The 15,000-nt window shown below is 44.6% G+C and overlaps 1 protein-coding gene across 3 annotated transcripts in view; it reads right to left on the reverse strand.

Moving 5' to 3' along the window:
• Positions 1–15,000, reverse strand: part of dlgap1b (discs, large homolog-associated protein 1b) — a gene marked incomplete at both ends in the record, with an annotated part of 97,474 nt that overhangs the window by 2,051 nt on the left and 80,423 nt on the right. For all 3 annotated transcript variants that reach the window (XM_080752319.1, XM_080752320.1, XM_080752318.1), the window contains 4 exons: positions 1–39; positions 5,709–6,154; positions 13,924–14,003; positions 14,811–15,000. The exon at positions 1–39 is cut by the window's left edge and continues 53 nt beyond it; the exon at positions 14,811–15,000 is cut by the window's right edge and continues 190 nt beyond it. In XM_080752319.1, coding sequence (XP_080608445.1) covers positions 1–39; positions 5,709–6,154; positions 13,924–14,003; positions 14,811–15,000 — 755 coding nt within the window. The remainder of the gene's footprint in view (positions 40–5,708; positions 6,155–13,923; positions 14,004–14,810) is intronic.

The raw sequence follows: 15,000 nt of genomic DNA on the forward strand, positions 1-15,000 counted from the left end.
GCTGGGCGCTCCCCACTGCACTGCGGATCTTCCCCAGGACTGCAGGAAGACAGGCACACACACACACGCAGGCACACACACACACACACACGCACACACACACACACCAGATGCAATTATTCACGGCGCTGCATACTGTAGTGCACTGCAGGCATGCTGGATCTGACAGGGAGGGAAGGTGTAATATAATACTGTATCACGGAACGCATGGAAGGAGCCCCTTTTTATCTGTGCCCTGCAGGGATGAGAGTCATTTAGACTGGAGAATACTTGAAATAATCAATGAAATGGATTCTAGATTCCATACCCATTTTACTGTATATGTGTGTTACTCAAAAAAATATAGAACACACATATACAGTCACATTCTTAAGTGTTAAATATCCAGATTTGCATCTTAATCACTTAGAGACTTACGACTTCTTAAATATTTTCAGAAAATGATTTAAAAGCTCACAAAGAATCCTGATAAATTGTGAGCGTGACCAATTTTTGAAACATTTTAAGACATATGCCTATAATGACATGCCCCAAAGTAGGGAGGCCAGTGTTGAAGTGGTTGAAGAGTTGTTGTTTTTCAGGTGAAAGACTTCTAGCGTATGAATATGATATGTTTCATTGCGTCAACATGGCAGACATATACGTTCAGAAGGTTGTACTGTATAATGCAAGACGCTATGATTCTTATAGCGGCTGTTAATTGCAGTGGTGTAAAGTAACTAAGTAAATGTACTTAAGTACTGTACTTAAGTACACTTTTGAAGTATTTGTACTTTACTTGAGTATTTCCAACTTCCAATACTTTTACTTCTACTCCACTACATCTTGGATCCAAATATTGTACTTTTAGTCCACTACAATTATTTGAAAACTTTAGTTACTAGTTACTTTGCAGATATAAATTATAATATTATAAAACATACAGAAACCACATTAGCCCTATTGTTTACCGTGCTATTTGAAAATAGCCGATCTACAAGCTCACAACGTGCCGCATCGCGACGCGTTGTGAGCTTGTAGATCTGCTATTTTCAAACATTTTGTACTTTTACTTTTGGTACTTTAAGTACATTTTGATGCCAACACTTTCATACTTTTACTCAAGTTCATTTTGAATTCTGGACTTTTACTTGTAACGGAGTACCTGTACATCTACAGTGCAGTATTGATACTTTTATTTAAGTACAAAATGTGAGTACTTTTTTCACCTCTGGTTAATTGTCAGTGAAAGACTCTTCACCCCTTCAGTGTGTGTGTGCGTGCGTGTGCAAGTGCACGTGCCATTGTGGTGTGTAATAGCCCTGGGGGACAACTTTGAGGCAGTAACTGTTCTTCACATTCTGGGACAAACTGTATACTGGTTGCATACTGTAGTGTAGTGTGTAGTCAACAGGGGCGTCACAAGGGGTAGGAAAGTGGGACTGAGTTACTGGGGCCCAAGGTGGAGGGGCCCTAATAACTTTATCTATTGAAAAATAGCAGATATACAAGCTCACAGCGCGGCACCGAGTGCCGCGCTGCGAGCTTGTAGATCTGCTATTTTTGAAAAGTTGTGAAAATGTGTGAAAATCTTTGAATATATGTATTTTTTAAGCGAACATTTCTAACTCAAATTTTGCTTCTGGGGGTCCCTGGAACTAAATATTTTGAGATCGGGGTCCGTGGCCAAATACATATCATCTTGGGGGTCCTTGACATAGGTTTCTTGCACACGTTTTCATGATTTTTCAAAAATAGCAGATCTACAAGCTCGCAGCGCGGCACTCGGTGCCGCGCTGTGAGCTTGTATATCTGCTATTTTTCAATAGTTAACATTCATGGGGGGCCCGTAGTGAATCCTTGTACCCAGGGCCCGGTGTGACGCCCCTGGTAGTCAAATATATATTCTTAGTGCAAGAAGAAACCAGCTGTGTGATAAAATATAGACAAAATGCCGCTGGCTATACAGTATATAAATGTGCGCGCGTGCGTATGTACCGTACACGCATGCATGACAGAGTGTGTGTGTGTGTGTGTGTGTACACACGGGTGTGTGTGTGTGTGTGTGTGTGTGTGTGTGTGTGTGTGTATGTGAGTGTGTGTTCAGGCACATCTTTATATGCACATCCCTTTGAGCCATGTGTTTGCATGTACAGTACATGAGTGTTTAAGCACGCGCACCTTCGTGTGTGTGTGTGTGTGTGTGTGTGTGTGTGTGTGTGTGTGTGTGTGTGTGTGTGTGTGTGCGTGTGCGTGCGTGCGTGTGCGCACGCGCGCATGTGTGTGTGTGTTACATGAAGATCAAACAATGTCTCTGGGAGGGGTGAATGGAGTGGTAGTGTGAGAGGTCATTACACAGTATATCTAGATGTGTGGCCACTGTATGCTCAGCGTCAGACTGGTGATAAGAATGAACAGCATGTCTGTGGACTGCATGGAGCCCAGAGGGTCTGGGATAGGATAGGACAACCCGGCTATTGTGGTCCCAACGCCCATGAATACCATGATTGGATGTCAAGAAGAAAGAGCAGAAGGAGAAAAGAGAGTGAGAGGGGAGAGAAGGGCAGTGGATAAGAGTAGAGAGGAGAGGATAACAGAACAGAACAGAAACATCAGGTCACATCAGCATGTACGACAGCCAGGTTTTGCGACTAACACATTCATTTAAATGGAATAATCAAGATTGACTGATTTGGTTTCCGGTCATGGGTTAAAATCCTGGAATGCAGTGTTGAGTTATGGGAAAAAATTACGAGTCGCAGCAGGTTGCAGTCTTTTGGGCTTGTTTTAAAAAATCAAACCTCGGTTCGAAGTGGAGCGGTGAATCTGAGCAGCTATACCCTGTGTGTGTGTGTGTGTGTGTGTGTGTGTGTGTGTGTGTGTGTGTGTGTGTGTGTCTGTGTGTGTGTGTGTGTGTGTCTGTTTTTGATTATATGTGTTCTATATCTATGTTTTTGATTCTGTGTTCTAGATCTATGTTTTTGATTCTATGTGTTCTAGATCTATGTTTTTGATTCTATATGTTCTAGATCAATGTTTTTTGATTCTATGTGTTCTAGATCTATGTTTTTGATTCTATATGGTGTTTTTGATTCTATATGTTCTAGATCTATGTTTTTGATTCTATATGTTCTAGATCTATGTTTTTGATTCTGTGTTCTAGATCTATGTTTTTGATTCTATGTGTTCTATATCTATGTTTTTGATTCTGTGTTCTAGATCTATGTTTTTGATTCTATGTGTTCTAGATCTATGTTTTTGATTCTACATGGTGTTTTTGATTCTATATGTTCTAGATCTATGTTTTTGATTCTGTGTTCTAGATCTATGTTTTTGATTCTATGTGTTCTAGATCTATGTTTTTGATTCTATATGATCTAGATCTATGTTTTTGATTCTATATGTTTTTGATTCCGTGTTCTAGATCTATGTTTTTGATTCTGTGTTCTAGATCTATGTTTTTGATTCTCTATGTTCTATATCTATGTTTTTGATTGTGTTCTGGATCTATGTTTTTGATTCTATGTGTTCTAGAGCTATGTTTTTGATTCTATGTGTTCTAGATCTATGTTTTTGATTCTATATGGTGTTTTTGATTATATATGTTCTAGATCTATGTTTTTGATTCTATATGTTCTAGATCTATGTTTTTGATTCTGTGTTCTAGATCTATGTTTTTGATTCTATGTGTTCTAGATCTATGTTTTTGTTTCTATATGTTCTAATCTATGTTTTTGATTCTGTGTTCTAGGTCTATGTTTTTACATTCTATGTGTTCTAGATCTATGTTTTTGATTCTATATGTTCTGGATCTATGTTTTTGATTCTATGTGTTCTAGATCTATGTTTTTGATTCTATGTGTTCTAGATCTATGTTTTTGATTCTGTGTTCTATGTGTGTGTGTGTGTGTGTGTGTGTGTGTGTGTGTATGTGTGTGTGTGTGTGTGTGTGTGTGTGTGTGTGTGTGTGTGTGTGTGTATATGTGTGTGTGTGTGTGTGTGTGTGTGTGTGTGTGTGTGTGTGTGTGTGTGTGTGTGTGTGTGTGTGCGTGCGTGTGTGTTGCGTGCGCGTGTGAGTGAGTGGTGAGTGTGCCTGGCCTGCACAAAACAGCGCCCCTCCTTTAACTAGTGTGTTGTGTGTGGCCACTCAAGGTATTGCCAGGCTACGGACGGACACGGCCAGCCAGCCAGCCAGCCAGCCAGCCACCCAGCCACCCACCCACATACCCACAGACATACCTGTCTATTGGGAGCGCTTTCACCGCTCCAAAAAGCGGCTCTAGTATAGGTGTAATATTATAATAAATAACCAAAACATGAATTATTATAGACCTATATATTATACGGTAGTAATTATAATGACATATGCGTCTAACATTTATATATTATATATGGCCATATTATTGGGCTTGTTTTTCGAGGTGGGTTGGCTTATTAAGAGAGAGCATTGTAGGCTACTAGAGACACTGCTTTGACTGTGTTGACCTCGAATGGGGATAAGTTTAGCCATGTCACACGCTACAATTCTACTCTGGCAGCATATGAATTGAAACTAAAGTGATGCAGCATGGTTTGATGTAGATGGCACAGCTGTTTCTTATTATAATTGTGTTCAGATCACAAGCTAAGCCAGTGGTTCTCAACCTGTGGTCGGGACCCCCAGCGGGATCCCCACATGACAGTGAAGTGACAATTTAAGACCTTTTTAATACCTATAAAAAAAGAAAAACCATTACTGTATCAAAAGTAATCAACATGCTTTACTATGACAACTGGTAAACCAAATTGTCAAATAATATATGATAGAGGGAAAACATTTGATCTACAAGCTCACAATGGGATGCATTGTGAGCTTGTAGATCTGTTATTTTCAAAAGATAAAGTATACATTTTATGCATTTGAAAACTTGTGAAATGGGAATAATGAGTACTTTTCTTACTTTCTACTTTAATTACATTTTGATACCAATACTTAAGCACATGTACATTTACTTGTACTAGTAAGTGTGAGTACTTTTTCCACCACTGTATCTGCAGTACGTGTGTCTACAACAGTGGTTCTCAAACTTGGGGTCGAGACCCTAAGTGGGGTCCCCAAATTATTTTGTGGGGTCCCAGATGAGTAGCTTAATGCCATTTTGTTCCTCCTCACTCAATGGTAAACAAACCAACACACAGTATTAGTGTATACAGAGTATCTGCACATTTATAAAGTGACAATTTAAGGTCTTTCAAGACAGTTTTAATACCAAACTGGCCAAACTGTCAAATATTAAGTAAGCAAGAGGCGAACAAGTAAGCAAGAGGCGAACATTGAGAAAATAGACGATCTACATGCTCACAACGCCTCACAACGCGAGGCATTGTGAGCATGTAGATCTGCTATTTTCACTATTTATCTGTGGAACCGAGTCACATTATAATATCTACAATTCCAACTGCTTGTCAGGGTGAGGGTCCCCAGTTAAAATATGATTATTTTGGGGGTCGTGGCCTGAAAAGGTTGAGAACCACTGCTCTAGAATATTGACTCCTCTCCCTCTACTGCAGGGGTGGGCAACTTTGATGATGGCGAGGGCCACCATATTTCCACCTTCACTCCAGAGGGCCACATTGCATATTGCTTTGTCATTCTAGTATCTCATACAAAAGAAGCAAAAATAGCAGATCTACAAGCTTCGCGCTGCGATGCGTTTTGAGTGTTGCCCATGTATGTATGCTCTACTCACTCTCGTCAGACAGCGAGTTCTCCTCCATGTCCAGCTGCATCTGTCTGCACCAGCCCTCCATGCGCTCCGCCTCGGCCTGCAGCAGCTTGAGGAACCAGCGGCCGTCGCGGGAGCACACCGAGCCCGAGCGGCGTCCCGTACTGGCGGCGGCGGCGGCGCTGTCGGCGGGCTGCTCGTCCTCGGCGACGCTGTCCATCCAGGGGTCCGGCGGCGGCAGGATGGACGTGTCGTAGCACCCCGTCTCGTCGACGTACTCGTCGGCGGCGCAGGCGTGGTAGTGGTTCCCCGAGCCCTGGATGCTGACGGTGGGGGTGGAGGTGTCGCGGGAGTGCTGGCGCGGCATGGTGGCACAGTGGCGCGCCGGCGGCGGCGGGCAGTCGGCGGGGTCGTCCAGGTCGGCCTGCACGGCCGTGGTCACGCTGTTGGAGCGCGTCATCCGCCGGTAGCTGAGGAAGAAGAGGATGAGGGACAGGCGTTATTATCCATATGTCCGTACACCAGTGGTGTAAAGTAACTAAGTGCATTTACTTAAGTACTGTACGTATTTGTACTTTACTTTAGTATTTCCAAATTTCCAATACTTTTACATCTCAGATACAAATATTGTAATTTTAATCCACGACATGTATTTGAAAACTTTAGTTACTAGTTACTTTGCAGATATAAATTATAATATTATAAAACATACATAAACCACTTTAGCCTATTTTATACCATGGCTATTTGAAAATAGCCTATCTACGAGCTTGTAGATCTGCTATTTTCAAACATTTTGTACTTTTACTTTTGGTACTTTAAGTACATTTTGATGCCGATACTTTTGTACTTTTACTCAGTTACATTTTGAATTCCAGACTTTTACTTAGGGTGCCCTCACACCAAAATACCTATGAGAGTGGAATCCGCGTTCCGCCAATGCATTTCAATGATAAGGGAGTGTTTTTTTGCAGAAATCCTCTGCTGGCATGAAACCGCTTCACTCTCATTGAAATGCATTGGCGGAACGCAGATTCTTTTTCCACTACTGCCATACGCGGACATGTGTTCCGTGGCAAGACTTTGCCTTGTCCATGGATTTTAAAAGAAATATCTTTTTAACATAGCATCGCAATGTTTTGATCATAAGACGCAATCAGTCTCCAGGTTTTCTTCAGAATATGTATGACAATGATTTACTATGACACTATGGCACATTAGAAGTACAGTGGTTCCCTAACTTTTGTTTCATTTTCAAGGACCCCCATAGTGTGTACAAATGGAACCGTTGGGTCCATGGCAAAAATGTCCACCGTAAGTGGGCATGGCGATGAGAGGGAGAAGAGGAGGCGTCAGTGAAGCCTGAGCCATGTTGCTTCACGCGAACAAATCACTGGTTTTCAAGTGAAAAAAAAGAAAAGAAAAAACCCATCATCTACACAATTGCGCGACAAAGTGTAAATGAATGAAGGCTTGAAGAAGAGCAAGGCTCAGAGGGACAGGAGACAGGTACTTGTTTGACTGCAATTACACATCAATATAAATGACTTGCTAGTATCAAAGAAAGTGAAGAAACTAAACGTGTCCATAAAGAGACCACACACAGAGCCCATATTTGAAAGCTTTGTTTTGGAGACAAGAGTGAGGTTTTGTGTGTGTGTGTGTGTGTGTGTGTGTGTGTGTGTGTGTGTGTGTGTGTGTGTGTGTGCGCGCGAGTGTGCATGTGTGTGTGTGTGTGTCACCTGGGTAATTCAGAGGCAATGGAGTGTGCATTCATCTGTCACCCGGGAGCCGCCACTCGGGGGGTGATGCATGTATGCACCGCCCATCCAGTGACACACACACAAACACACACACGCGTACGCGTGTGCACGCACACACCTGGGACGCTGTTCTGCGTACTAATGCTGGGTGTGACATTTCTTATGGCTGATGATGGTCTTTATCGAAGTCTCAAGTCCGTCACTATGTGCCAAGACAGACAGACAGACAGACAAACAAATGCATGCACGCACGCACGCACACGCGCACACACACACACACACGCACGCACGCACACACACACACACACACGCGCCTGTCTTTAGAGTGGCTCACTGCCACAGAGATGAATGGGAGGCCAGAGGGAGGGGAGTGAAAGACTTGGCCAAAAGTCTGCACAGTGAGCAGACAGCAAGCCACTCACTTGTACATTACTATAGAGCACATTTTGTACTTAATGCACATTTTGTACTTAATGCGACACACAAGAATATGACAGCATGTTGCTCATCCTTTCACTCATAAATAATTAGATACACACAGATAATAGTGCACGTAAATAGCCACGCCACGGTTCTCAACCTGGGACCCCCCCAAATTATTTTGGGGGGTCCCCAGATGATTAACATAATGTGCAACACCGTTTTCTCACTCAACAGTGACAATTTAAAGACCTTTTAATACCTCTGAAATGACAAATAAAACATTGGCCAAATTGTCAAATATTAGAGGCATAATTGTGAAAATAGCAGATCTACATGCTTACAACTTTGCGAGGCGTTGTGAGCATGTAGATCTGCTATATTCACAATAGAAGCATGTTCTATAAAATGTAAAGCCTCAACTCTTAGTGCTCGTCAGGGTGGGGGGTCCCCAGTTAAAATATGATTATTTTGGGAGTCGCGGCCTGAAAAGGTTGGGAACCACTGCCATAGATTGACACAAAAGCAGCATTGCTATACACACTTTCCATTGGATTGCACTACGAACTTTAAGATTGTTGCTAAACCACCAGATCTGACATCATACAGTTGTACCACATCACTGGCTTGTCTTCTCAGTCAACAGACAGTCATCGCTAGAGGAAATGCAATGATAACATTGTCGGTGAGCTTTTCTTATTCTATAAACACACACGTGTGCACGCGCGCACACACACACACATGCACGCACGCACGCTTGAACCTTTTTTTGACCCGCCCATCTGTCTCACCCCATCTCCGGCCACTCAGGCCTCCTCCACCACTCTAGCCATTCATCTCCACCTCCCTTTCCTCATTCATCTTTCCTTTTCCATGGACAGAGAGAGAGAGAGAGAGAGAGAGAGAGAGAGAGAGAGAGAGAGAGAGGGAGGGAGAGGGAGAGCAAGGATAGCTTCGGGTAGATCAAACAGATTGTAGGGGTGAATGAGTGGGTGTGTGAGAGAGAGACCCTGTATACGGACAGCTACACAGTGTGTGTGTGTGTGTGTGTGTGTGTGTGTGTGTGTGTGTGTGTGTGTGTGTGTGGGTGGGTGGGTGTGGGTGTGTGTGTGTGTGTGTGTGTGTGTGTGTGTGTGTGTGTGTGTGTGTGTGTGTGTGTGCACAGCAGTTAAAGAGTAACTCCTCATAAGCAGGTGTTCTGCTCTAATGACGTCAGTCTGCTTTCTATCAGCCCCTCTTAACAACTTCCTGCAGGGTTGAGACAGAACAAGGCCAAACATAGCCCAGAGAGAGAGTCAAAGATTAAAGGAGGCAAGCGGCAGAGATGGAGAAGGAGCTGTGGTGGAAAAGAAGTATTCACATTTTGTACTTAGAAAAAAGTAGAAATACAAAAGCATTCAGGCATCAACATGTACTTCAAGTACCAAAAGTAAATGTACTCACTGCAGAATGTTTTCACAAGTTTCACATTATGATAAGTTCACGAGTTATCTTTATGTCTGAAATTCATAAAAAGGCTTTTGAAAATAGCAGATCTACTATCTTGTAGATCTACTATTACTAGCTTGTAGATCTACCATTTTCAGACAAATTTGGCCAAAGTTGAAATAGGGCCGAAAGTGGTTAATGCATGTTTTGTAATAACAATCTACAACTAAAACTAAAGTTTTCAAATAATCATAGAGGAGTGAAAGTACAATATTTGTCTCTGAGAGTAGAAGTTACGGTATAAAAAAATGAGGAAATATTCCAGTGAAGCAAGAAGTACCAGTACTTGAGTACTTAGTTTACGTTCCACCACTGAGAAGGAGAAAGGGGATTGAGGGATGTTTTTGTTACGTTCATGTGGAGAGTCATCATGGTGGTGCACTGTAAATCACATCTGTCCTATACACACACACTACAGAGAGTCCTACCACATTCCAGGCACGTGCACACATAGACATCAAAGGGGGCTTGAGCCCCTGCTCTTTTACCCGTTTGTAAAATGTGCCCTCTCCAGACCATGAATGCAGTTTTTACTATGGTGAAAGAAATGCAAATGCCCTCTTTCCATGCCATGCCTGAAGGCAGCATTCAAGAGAATTGCCTTGTCCAAACTCTCCTGAACTTGAATGCAGCATCTTATGTTGAAAGAATTGCCCTCTCTGTGTAGAAACCCAAGCCGTTATGCCACATCGCTTAGTTCAGTGTGTGGTATCAAGGACAGAAAATAGCCGACCTCCAAGCTAACAACGCATCGCAGCGTGACGCGTTGTGAGCTTGGAGGTCTGCTATTTTAGATATTTTCACCAAAAGGCCCTTTTATAAATTTCAGCCCCTGCCTCCCTAACATTCTTTGCATGTCCCTGCTACATTCCATATTGTCACTGTCGGAAAGAAACCTTGCATGTACATACTATATATCCTATTTTTTGTTTTCTTTTATAAATTAATGCTATTTTCATTTTTCACCTCTGTTGAAACATTTCGAAAATGTTCGCTATGTCTTGGTATAGGTACGCCAGGTTGAAAGTGCTCGTGAGCCTGCCTGTGGCTTGTAAATAAATATTTAACCAATGAGAAATATTAACAAGAGCTTGTGACTAATAATAACTACATTGGATCCACTGGAACCCAGGTTCTTTTTGTTCTGTTTCGTTTTGGATGCCAGGTTTCCATCTGACGGTGAATGTATGCTGTTCCGTTTCTCTAGGCCAGTGGTCCTCAACCTTTTCAGGTCGCGACTGCCAAAGTAGTCATATTTTAACCGGGGACCCCCCACCCTGACGAGCACTAAGAGTTGAGGCATTATATTTTGTATAACACGGTTCTATTGTGAAAATAGCAGATCTATACACAGATCGGCTATTTTCACAATGTTCTGCCTCAAATATTTGACAATTTGGTCAATGTTTAATTTGTTATTTTAGAGGTATTAAAAGGGTCTTAAAAGTCCTTAAATTGTCACTTTAGAAACGTGCAGATACCCTCTATATAGTTAAACTTTACATTGGTTTGTTTACTCTTTGAGAGAGAAAACAATGTTTCACATAAAGTTAATCATCTGGGGACCCCTGGTCCCCCTGGGGGGTCCCGACCCACAGGTTGAGAACCACTGCTCTAGGCTTCCATACCTCAGTGCTTCAATATCTCCCCCACCTACACACGCAGCCAGGAATAACGGATCACACAACAAACAAGCACCAATCTGGAGAGTTGAAGTGAAAAAAAAAAAGTGAAAAGAGGGACCGGGAGGAGGGGGGGGGGGGAGGGGACAACTTCCCCGATGTATTATTAACCACCCTGTCTGTTGTCAAGTGGCACATTCCCAAGACCTTTTAGTGTGGAGGAGTTGGGGCTCATCCCAGTAATGACTCGGCTCTCCAACCATATTATGAGCCACCGGGCTGTAAAAGAAACACTGGGAGGTCTCGCCGTCGTTCACTTTTTTCAAGAAGGTTGACTTTCCAGGACGGTTCGTTTGGGACAGTGGTCACTCATATGTTTTAGTCACTAGGACCACAGGGAACATTCCACTGACCCATGTGACGGCAACCCTAACACCACTGCCACCCCCGCCCCACCTACAAAGAAAACGGCTAACCTCCGTTGGATGAGGAGACATCCGGGAAGTTCTGGCCTGGGAATCAACCAGTAAATCGGAATTGATCGGGGTCCCCTTCACAACAAAAACGTGCATTTGGGACCGGACCGCTGCACCTAGGCTAATGTAGCCGGACAGCGCGTCGCAAGTTCGAGTCCCGATCCTGACGATCGTTGCTTCGTGTCTCTCCCCGTCTCTCTCTCCCACTTTCCTGTCCATCTACACTTAAAATTCTATCAATAAGGACAGAAAAGCCAAAAAACTAATCTTAAAAACTTGAACTTATAATGAAGGAAAACTTGTATAAATAACCAGTAGAGAAATGACCTCGTTCCAATAGCGCTCCTTTTCATGGCTTATAGGTACGAACGCTGATGAATATGTTGATGCAGGATGAAAACAAACTTCACCTTTCAACGTGTCTGAACATTTTTACTGCTCTCCTCCACTCCCTCTCAGATATAGACAGGCCTAATCCTAGTTCAAACAGCAAGGTGAGGTTATGACCCATGTGCACGCACACGCACACGCACACGCACACACACACACACACACACACACACACACACACACACACACACACACACACACACACACAAATAAGGGGAGTTTTAGTGCTGGCTGGGGCAAGGCCACAGGAGTTTGGCACTCTCACTGTCTGGGAATCTTATGTAAAGGGCAGCCTGCCCAGACCTCCCACGACACCAATGCACGCGCACACACAAACACACGCGCGCACATGCACACGTACGTGCATCGCACAGGTGCACGTGCACGGGTTCGTACATTCACAGATGCGTGAATGAATGTCGTCGCTCACCAAAAAGAACCCAAATCGAAAGACGCCACCTCGCTGGCACATACACACACACGCCCACGCGCACACTCCGCCGCGCTCGCCAAAAGAGGTCAAGCGAGTGCCAGCGAGAACACACGGCCGCCCCGGTCCATGCACTGACCAGTGAAACGTGTTGGCCTGCGACGCTGCCTTTCCATCCCCAGCCCCGACAGAGCAGCAGCTTGTGGAAGTGTTCAGAGGAGTTAATGTTTGCTCTGGTGAGTGACTCAGAGTCAAGATCAACCTCCTTCTCAAAGCTTCGTCAGTCAGCTGAGACCCCCCCCCTCTTTGAGAAGGCCCCCCTCACATTCCTTGACACAGTGTGTGTGTGTGTGTGTGTGTGTGTGTGTGTGTGTGTGTGTGTGTGTGTGTGTGTGTGTGTGTGTGTGTGTGTACACACAGTGCGTTTGTGTGCATGCGTGTCATAACATACTGGTCTCGGACCACACTTTGACCTCTGAAGGACATGTGAGTTTCTTAGCTCGCTAACATGGATACCGTTCTGAAATCCAATATGGTGGCTAAGATTTGTCATCTCCGCTGTGACAAACAGCGAGTCACTGTTTTGACAGGGTGAACACAAGCAGACGCCGCTGGCGTGCATCGCGCGCACACGCCTGCCTGCGCGACACGCTTCCTCACACAACTCTGGGAGGGAGCAGAGTTACCAACAGTTTGAAGTAGTGTTGATTTTGACATACATTTTTTATACATACATTTATACATACATTGATTTGGAGAAGCGCCAGGGCCCGGGGATTCTTAAATCGCCACTGTTTGTCGTCATAGTTTTAGTCGACAAAATGAACACTGGTTTGAAGGGTCCCTGTGTAAGTTCAGTGCATGATAGGCATGCTTCCAATGCCTCTTTTCTCACAACTGCTAGTATATAGGAGGAGGAGGGAGTACTAAAACATCCTCCTCTCTCTCAAGGCCTAACAAACCCCTCCAAAACTCTCCTTCTCTCTCTCTCTCTCTCTCTCTCACTCTCTCTCTCGTTACCCAAATCTCCCTCCCTCCCTTCTTACATCTCTCTATAACTCTCTTGTATGCACCCCCCACCCACACACACACACACACACATACACACGCACACACACACTGCACACTGGACACTGCACAGCGCTGTAAAAGTAGACTCGTCGCCTGAATCACAATGACGGGAGCAACAGATGGCTGTCAAGTCACACCCCGCCGCCTCCCCAGCTCCCCTCACCACATCCTCTGGCCCAGCTGTCACTTGGGTTGAGGGGGCTCTGACGCCAGGCAGCCTCCCCTCCTTGGAGCTGGGGACAGCTGCTGTTAGGGAAGCCAGGGCAAGGGAGGGGGCACGGGGTGGGACCAGCACTTTACAACCGTACGACACAGATCTCCCTCTGTTTTCCGGCAACACCGTCGAGAAATGCAATCCGCTATCTTGTATTATCTCTTTTCTCACATTCATGCCAGCGGACATATCCGATGTCACTTGTACGATCCTGTGCTCTCTGCTCCCCCCTCCCGCCCTCTCTCTCACTCTCTTTCTCTCGCTCTATCTCACTTGCCACACTCGTACCTTTATGAGCTCGTGACAAATAAAGCCTCTTGATTCTTGGTTCTCCTTCCCTTCGATAACTGCTTAGAGACACTCACCCTCTGTCATCCTCCACCTGGATGCCAATGGACTGGAACTTGGATTGGTCTTCTGTGTGCGAGGTTTCCTCCGGTTCCACCTGTGAGAGGAGGGAACGCCATCATTCAGACAATGTGGCACGCTGGCACAAACTCACAAACCACAGCATGAAAAAAGGTTCAAGTGATGAATCTTGTCATTATAAGCAAAATAAATGAATCAATTGCAAGCAATCAACAATCACAACACATCGCATCACAGTGCATTGTGAGCTTTTAGTTCATCCTTTTTCGCTATTCAGCATACACGACAGTGTATGCAGGGCTCAAGTGGTTAACACAGGGGTCTTCAATGTTTTCAGGCCAAGGACCCCTTAGTTGAGACTTGAGAGAGAGATGAAGCAGGGACCCCCACAACCTGTTCATAGATTCCATATAGTTTCATTGTTTGGCAGCACGAGTCTGCACGATCATCAGTGTTTTTTGGATTCATGTCAATTTGTGTTCTCAGATATTTAACCAGTGAACCGTCAATACTTAATAAACTTGACCTTTTACTCTGTACTTAGTTAGTCTGCTCTTTTTACCCTCTACACCAAACCTCTTTGCCGAAAATAGCTAATCTACAAGCTTGTAGATCTGCTATTTTCGGCTAAAGTTCTCAGAATATAAACACTATGGTTCAAGTGGTTAATACAAAAGGAGAAAAAGGTTTCTGATTTCAGATTTGGAGGAACCCCTGTAGTAACTATGAGGACCCCCTAGGGGTCTCCAGATTTGGAGGACCCCCTGTAGTAACTCTGAGGACCCCCTAGGGGCCCCGGACCCCCTGTTGAAGACCCTTGGGTTATCACATGCTCCCAGCATCTGCACACAACGACAGCCGGTTACGGCGCGGCCTCTCATACCTGGATCCCGATGGAGAGGCACTTGCGGAGCGCGTCCCTCCGCGCCTTGCTGTCGGTGGCGGGGGTGGTGGTGGCGATGGTGGCGGTGATGGTGGCAGTGCTGTTGGTGACGTGCTGGCTGGCGGGGCCGTGGACCTGGGCGTTGGCGGCCTCGATGGCTGCCGTCAGGGCCTTCATGCTGTCGATGCTC

Source organism: Nannobrachium achirus (assembly GCF_963921795.1).
Source record: "Nannobrachium achirus genome assembly, chromosome: 21".
In the NCBI taxonomy this organism is placed as follows: Eukaryota; Metazoa; Chordata; class Actinopteri; order Myctophiformes; family Myctophidae; genus Nannobrachium; species Nannobrachium achirus.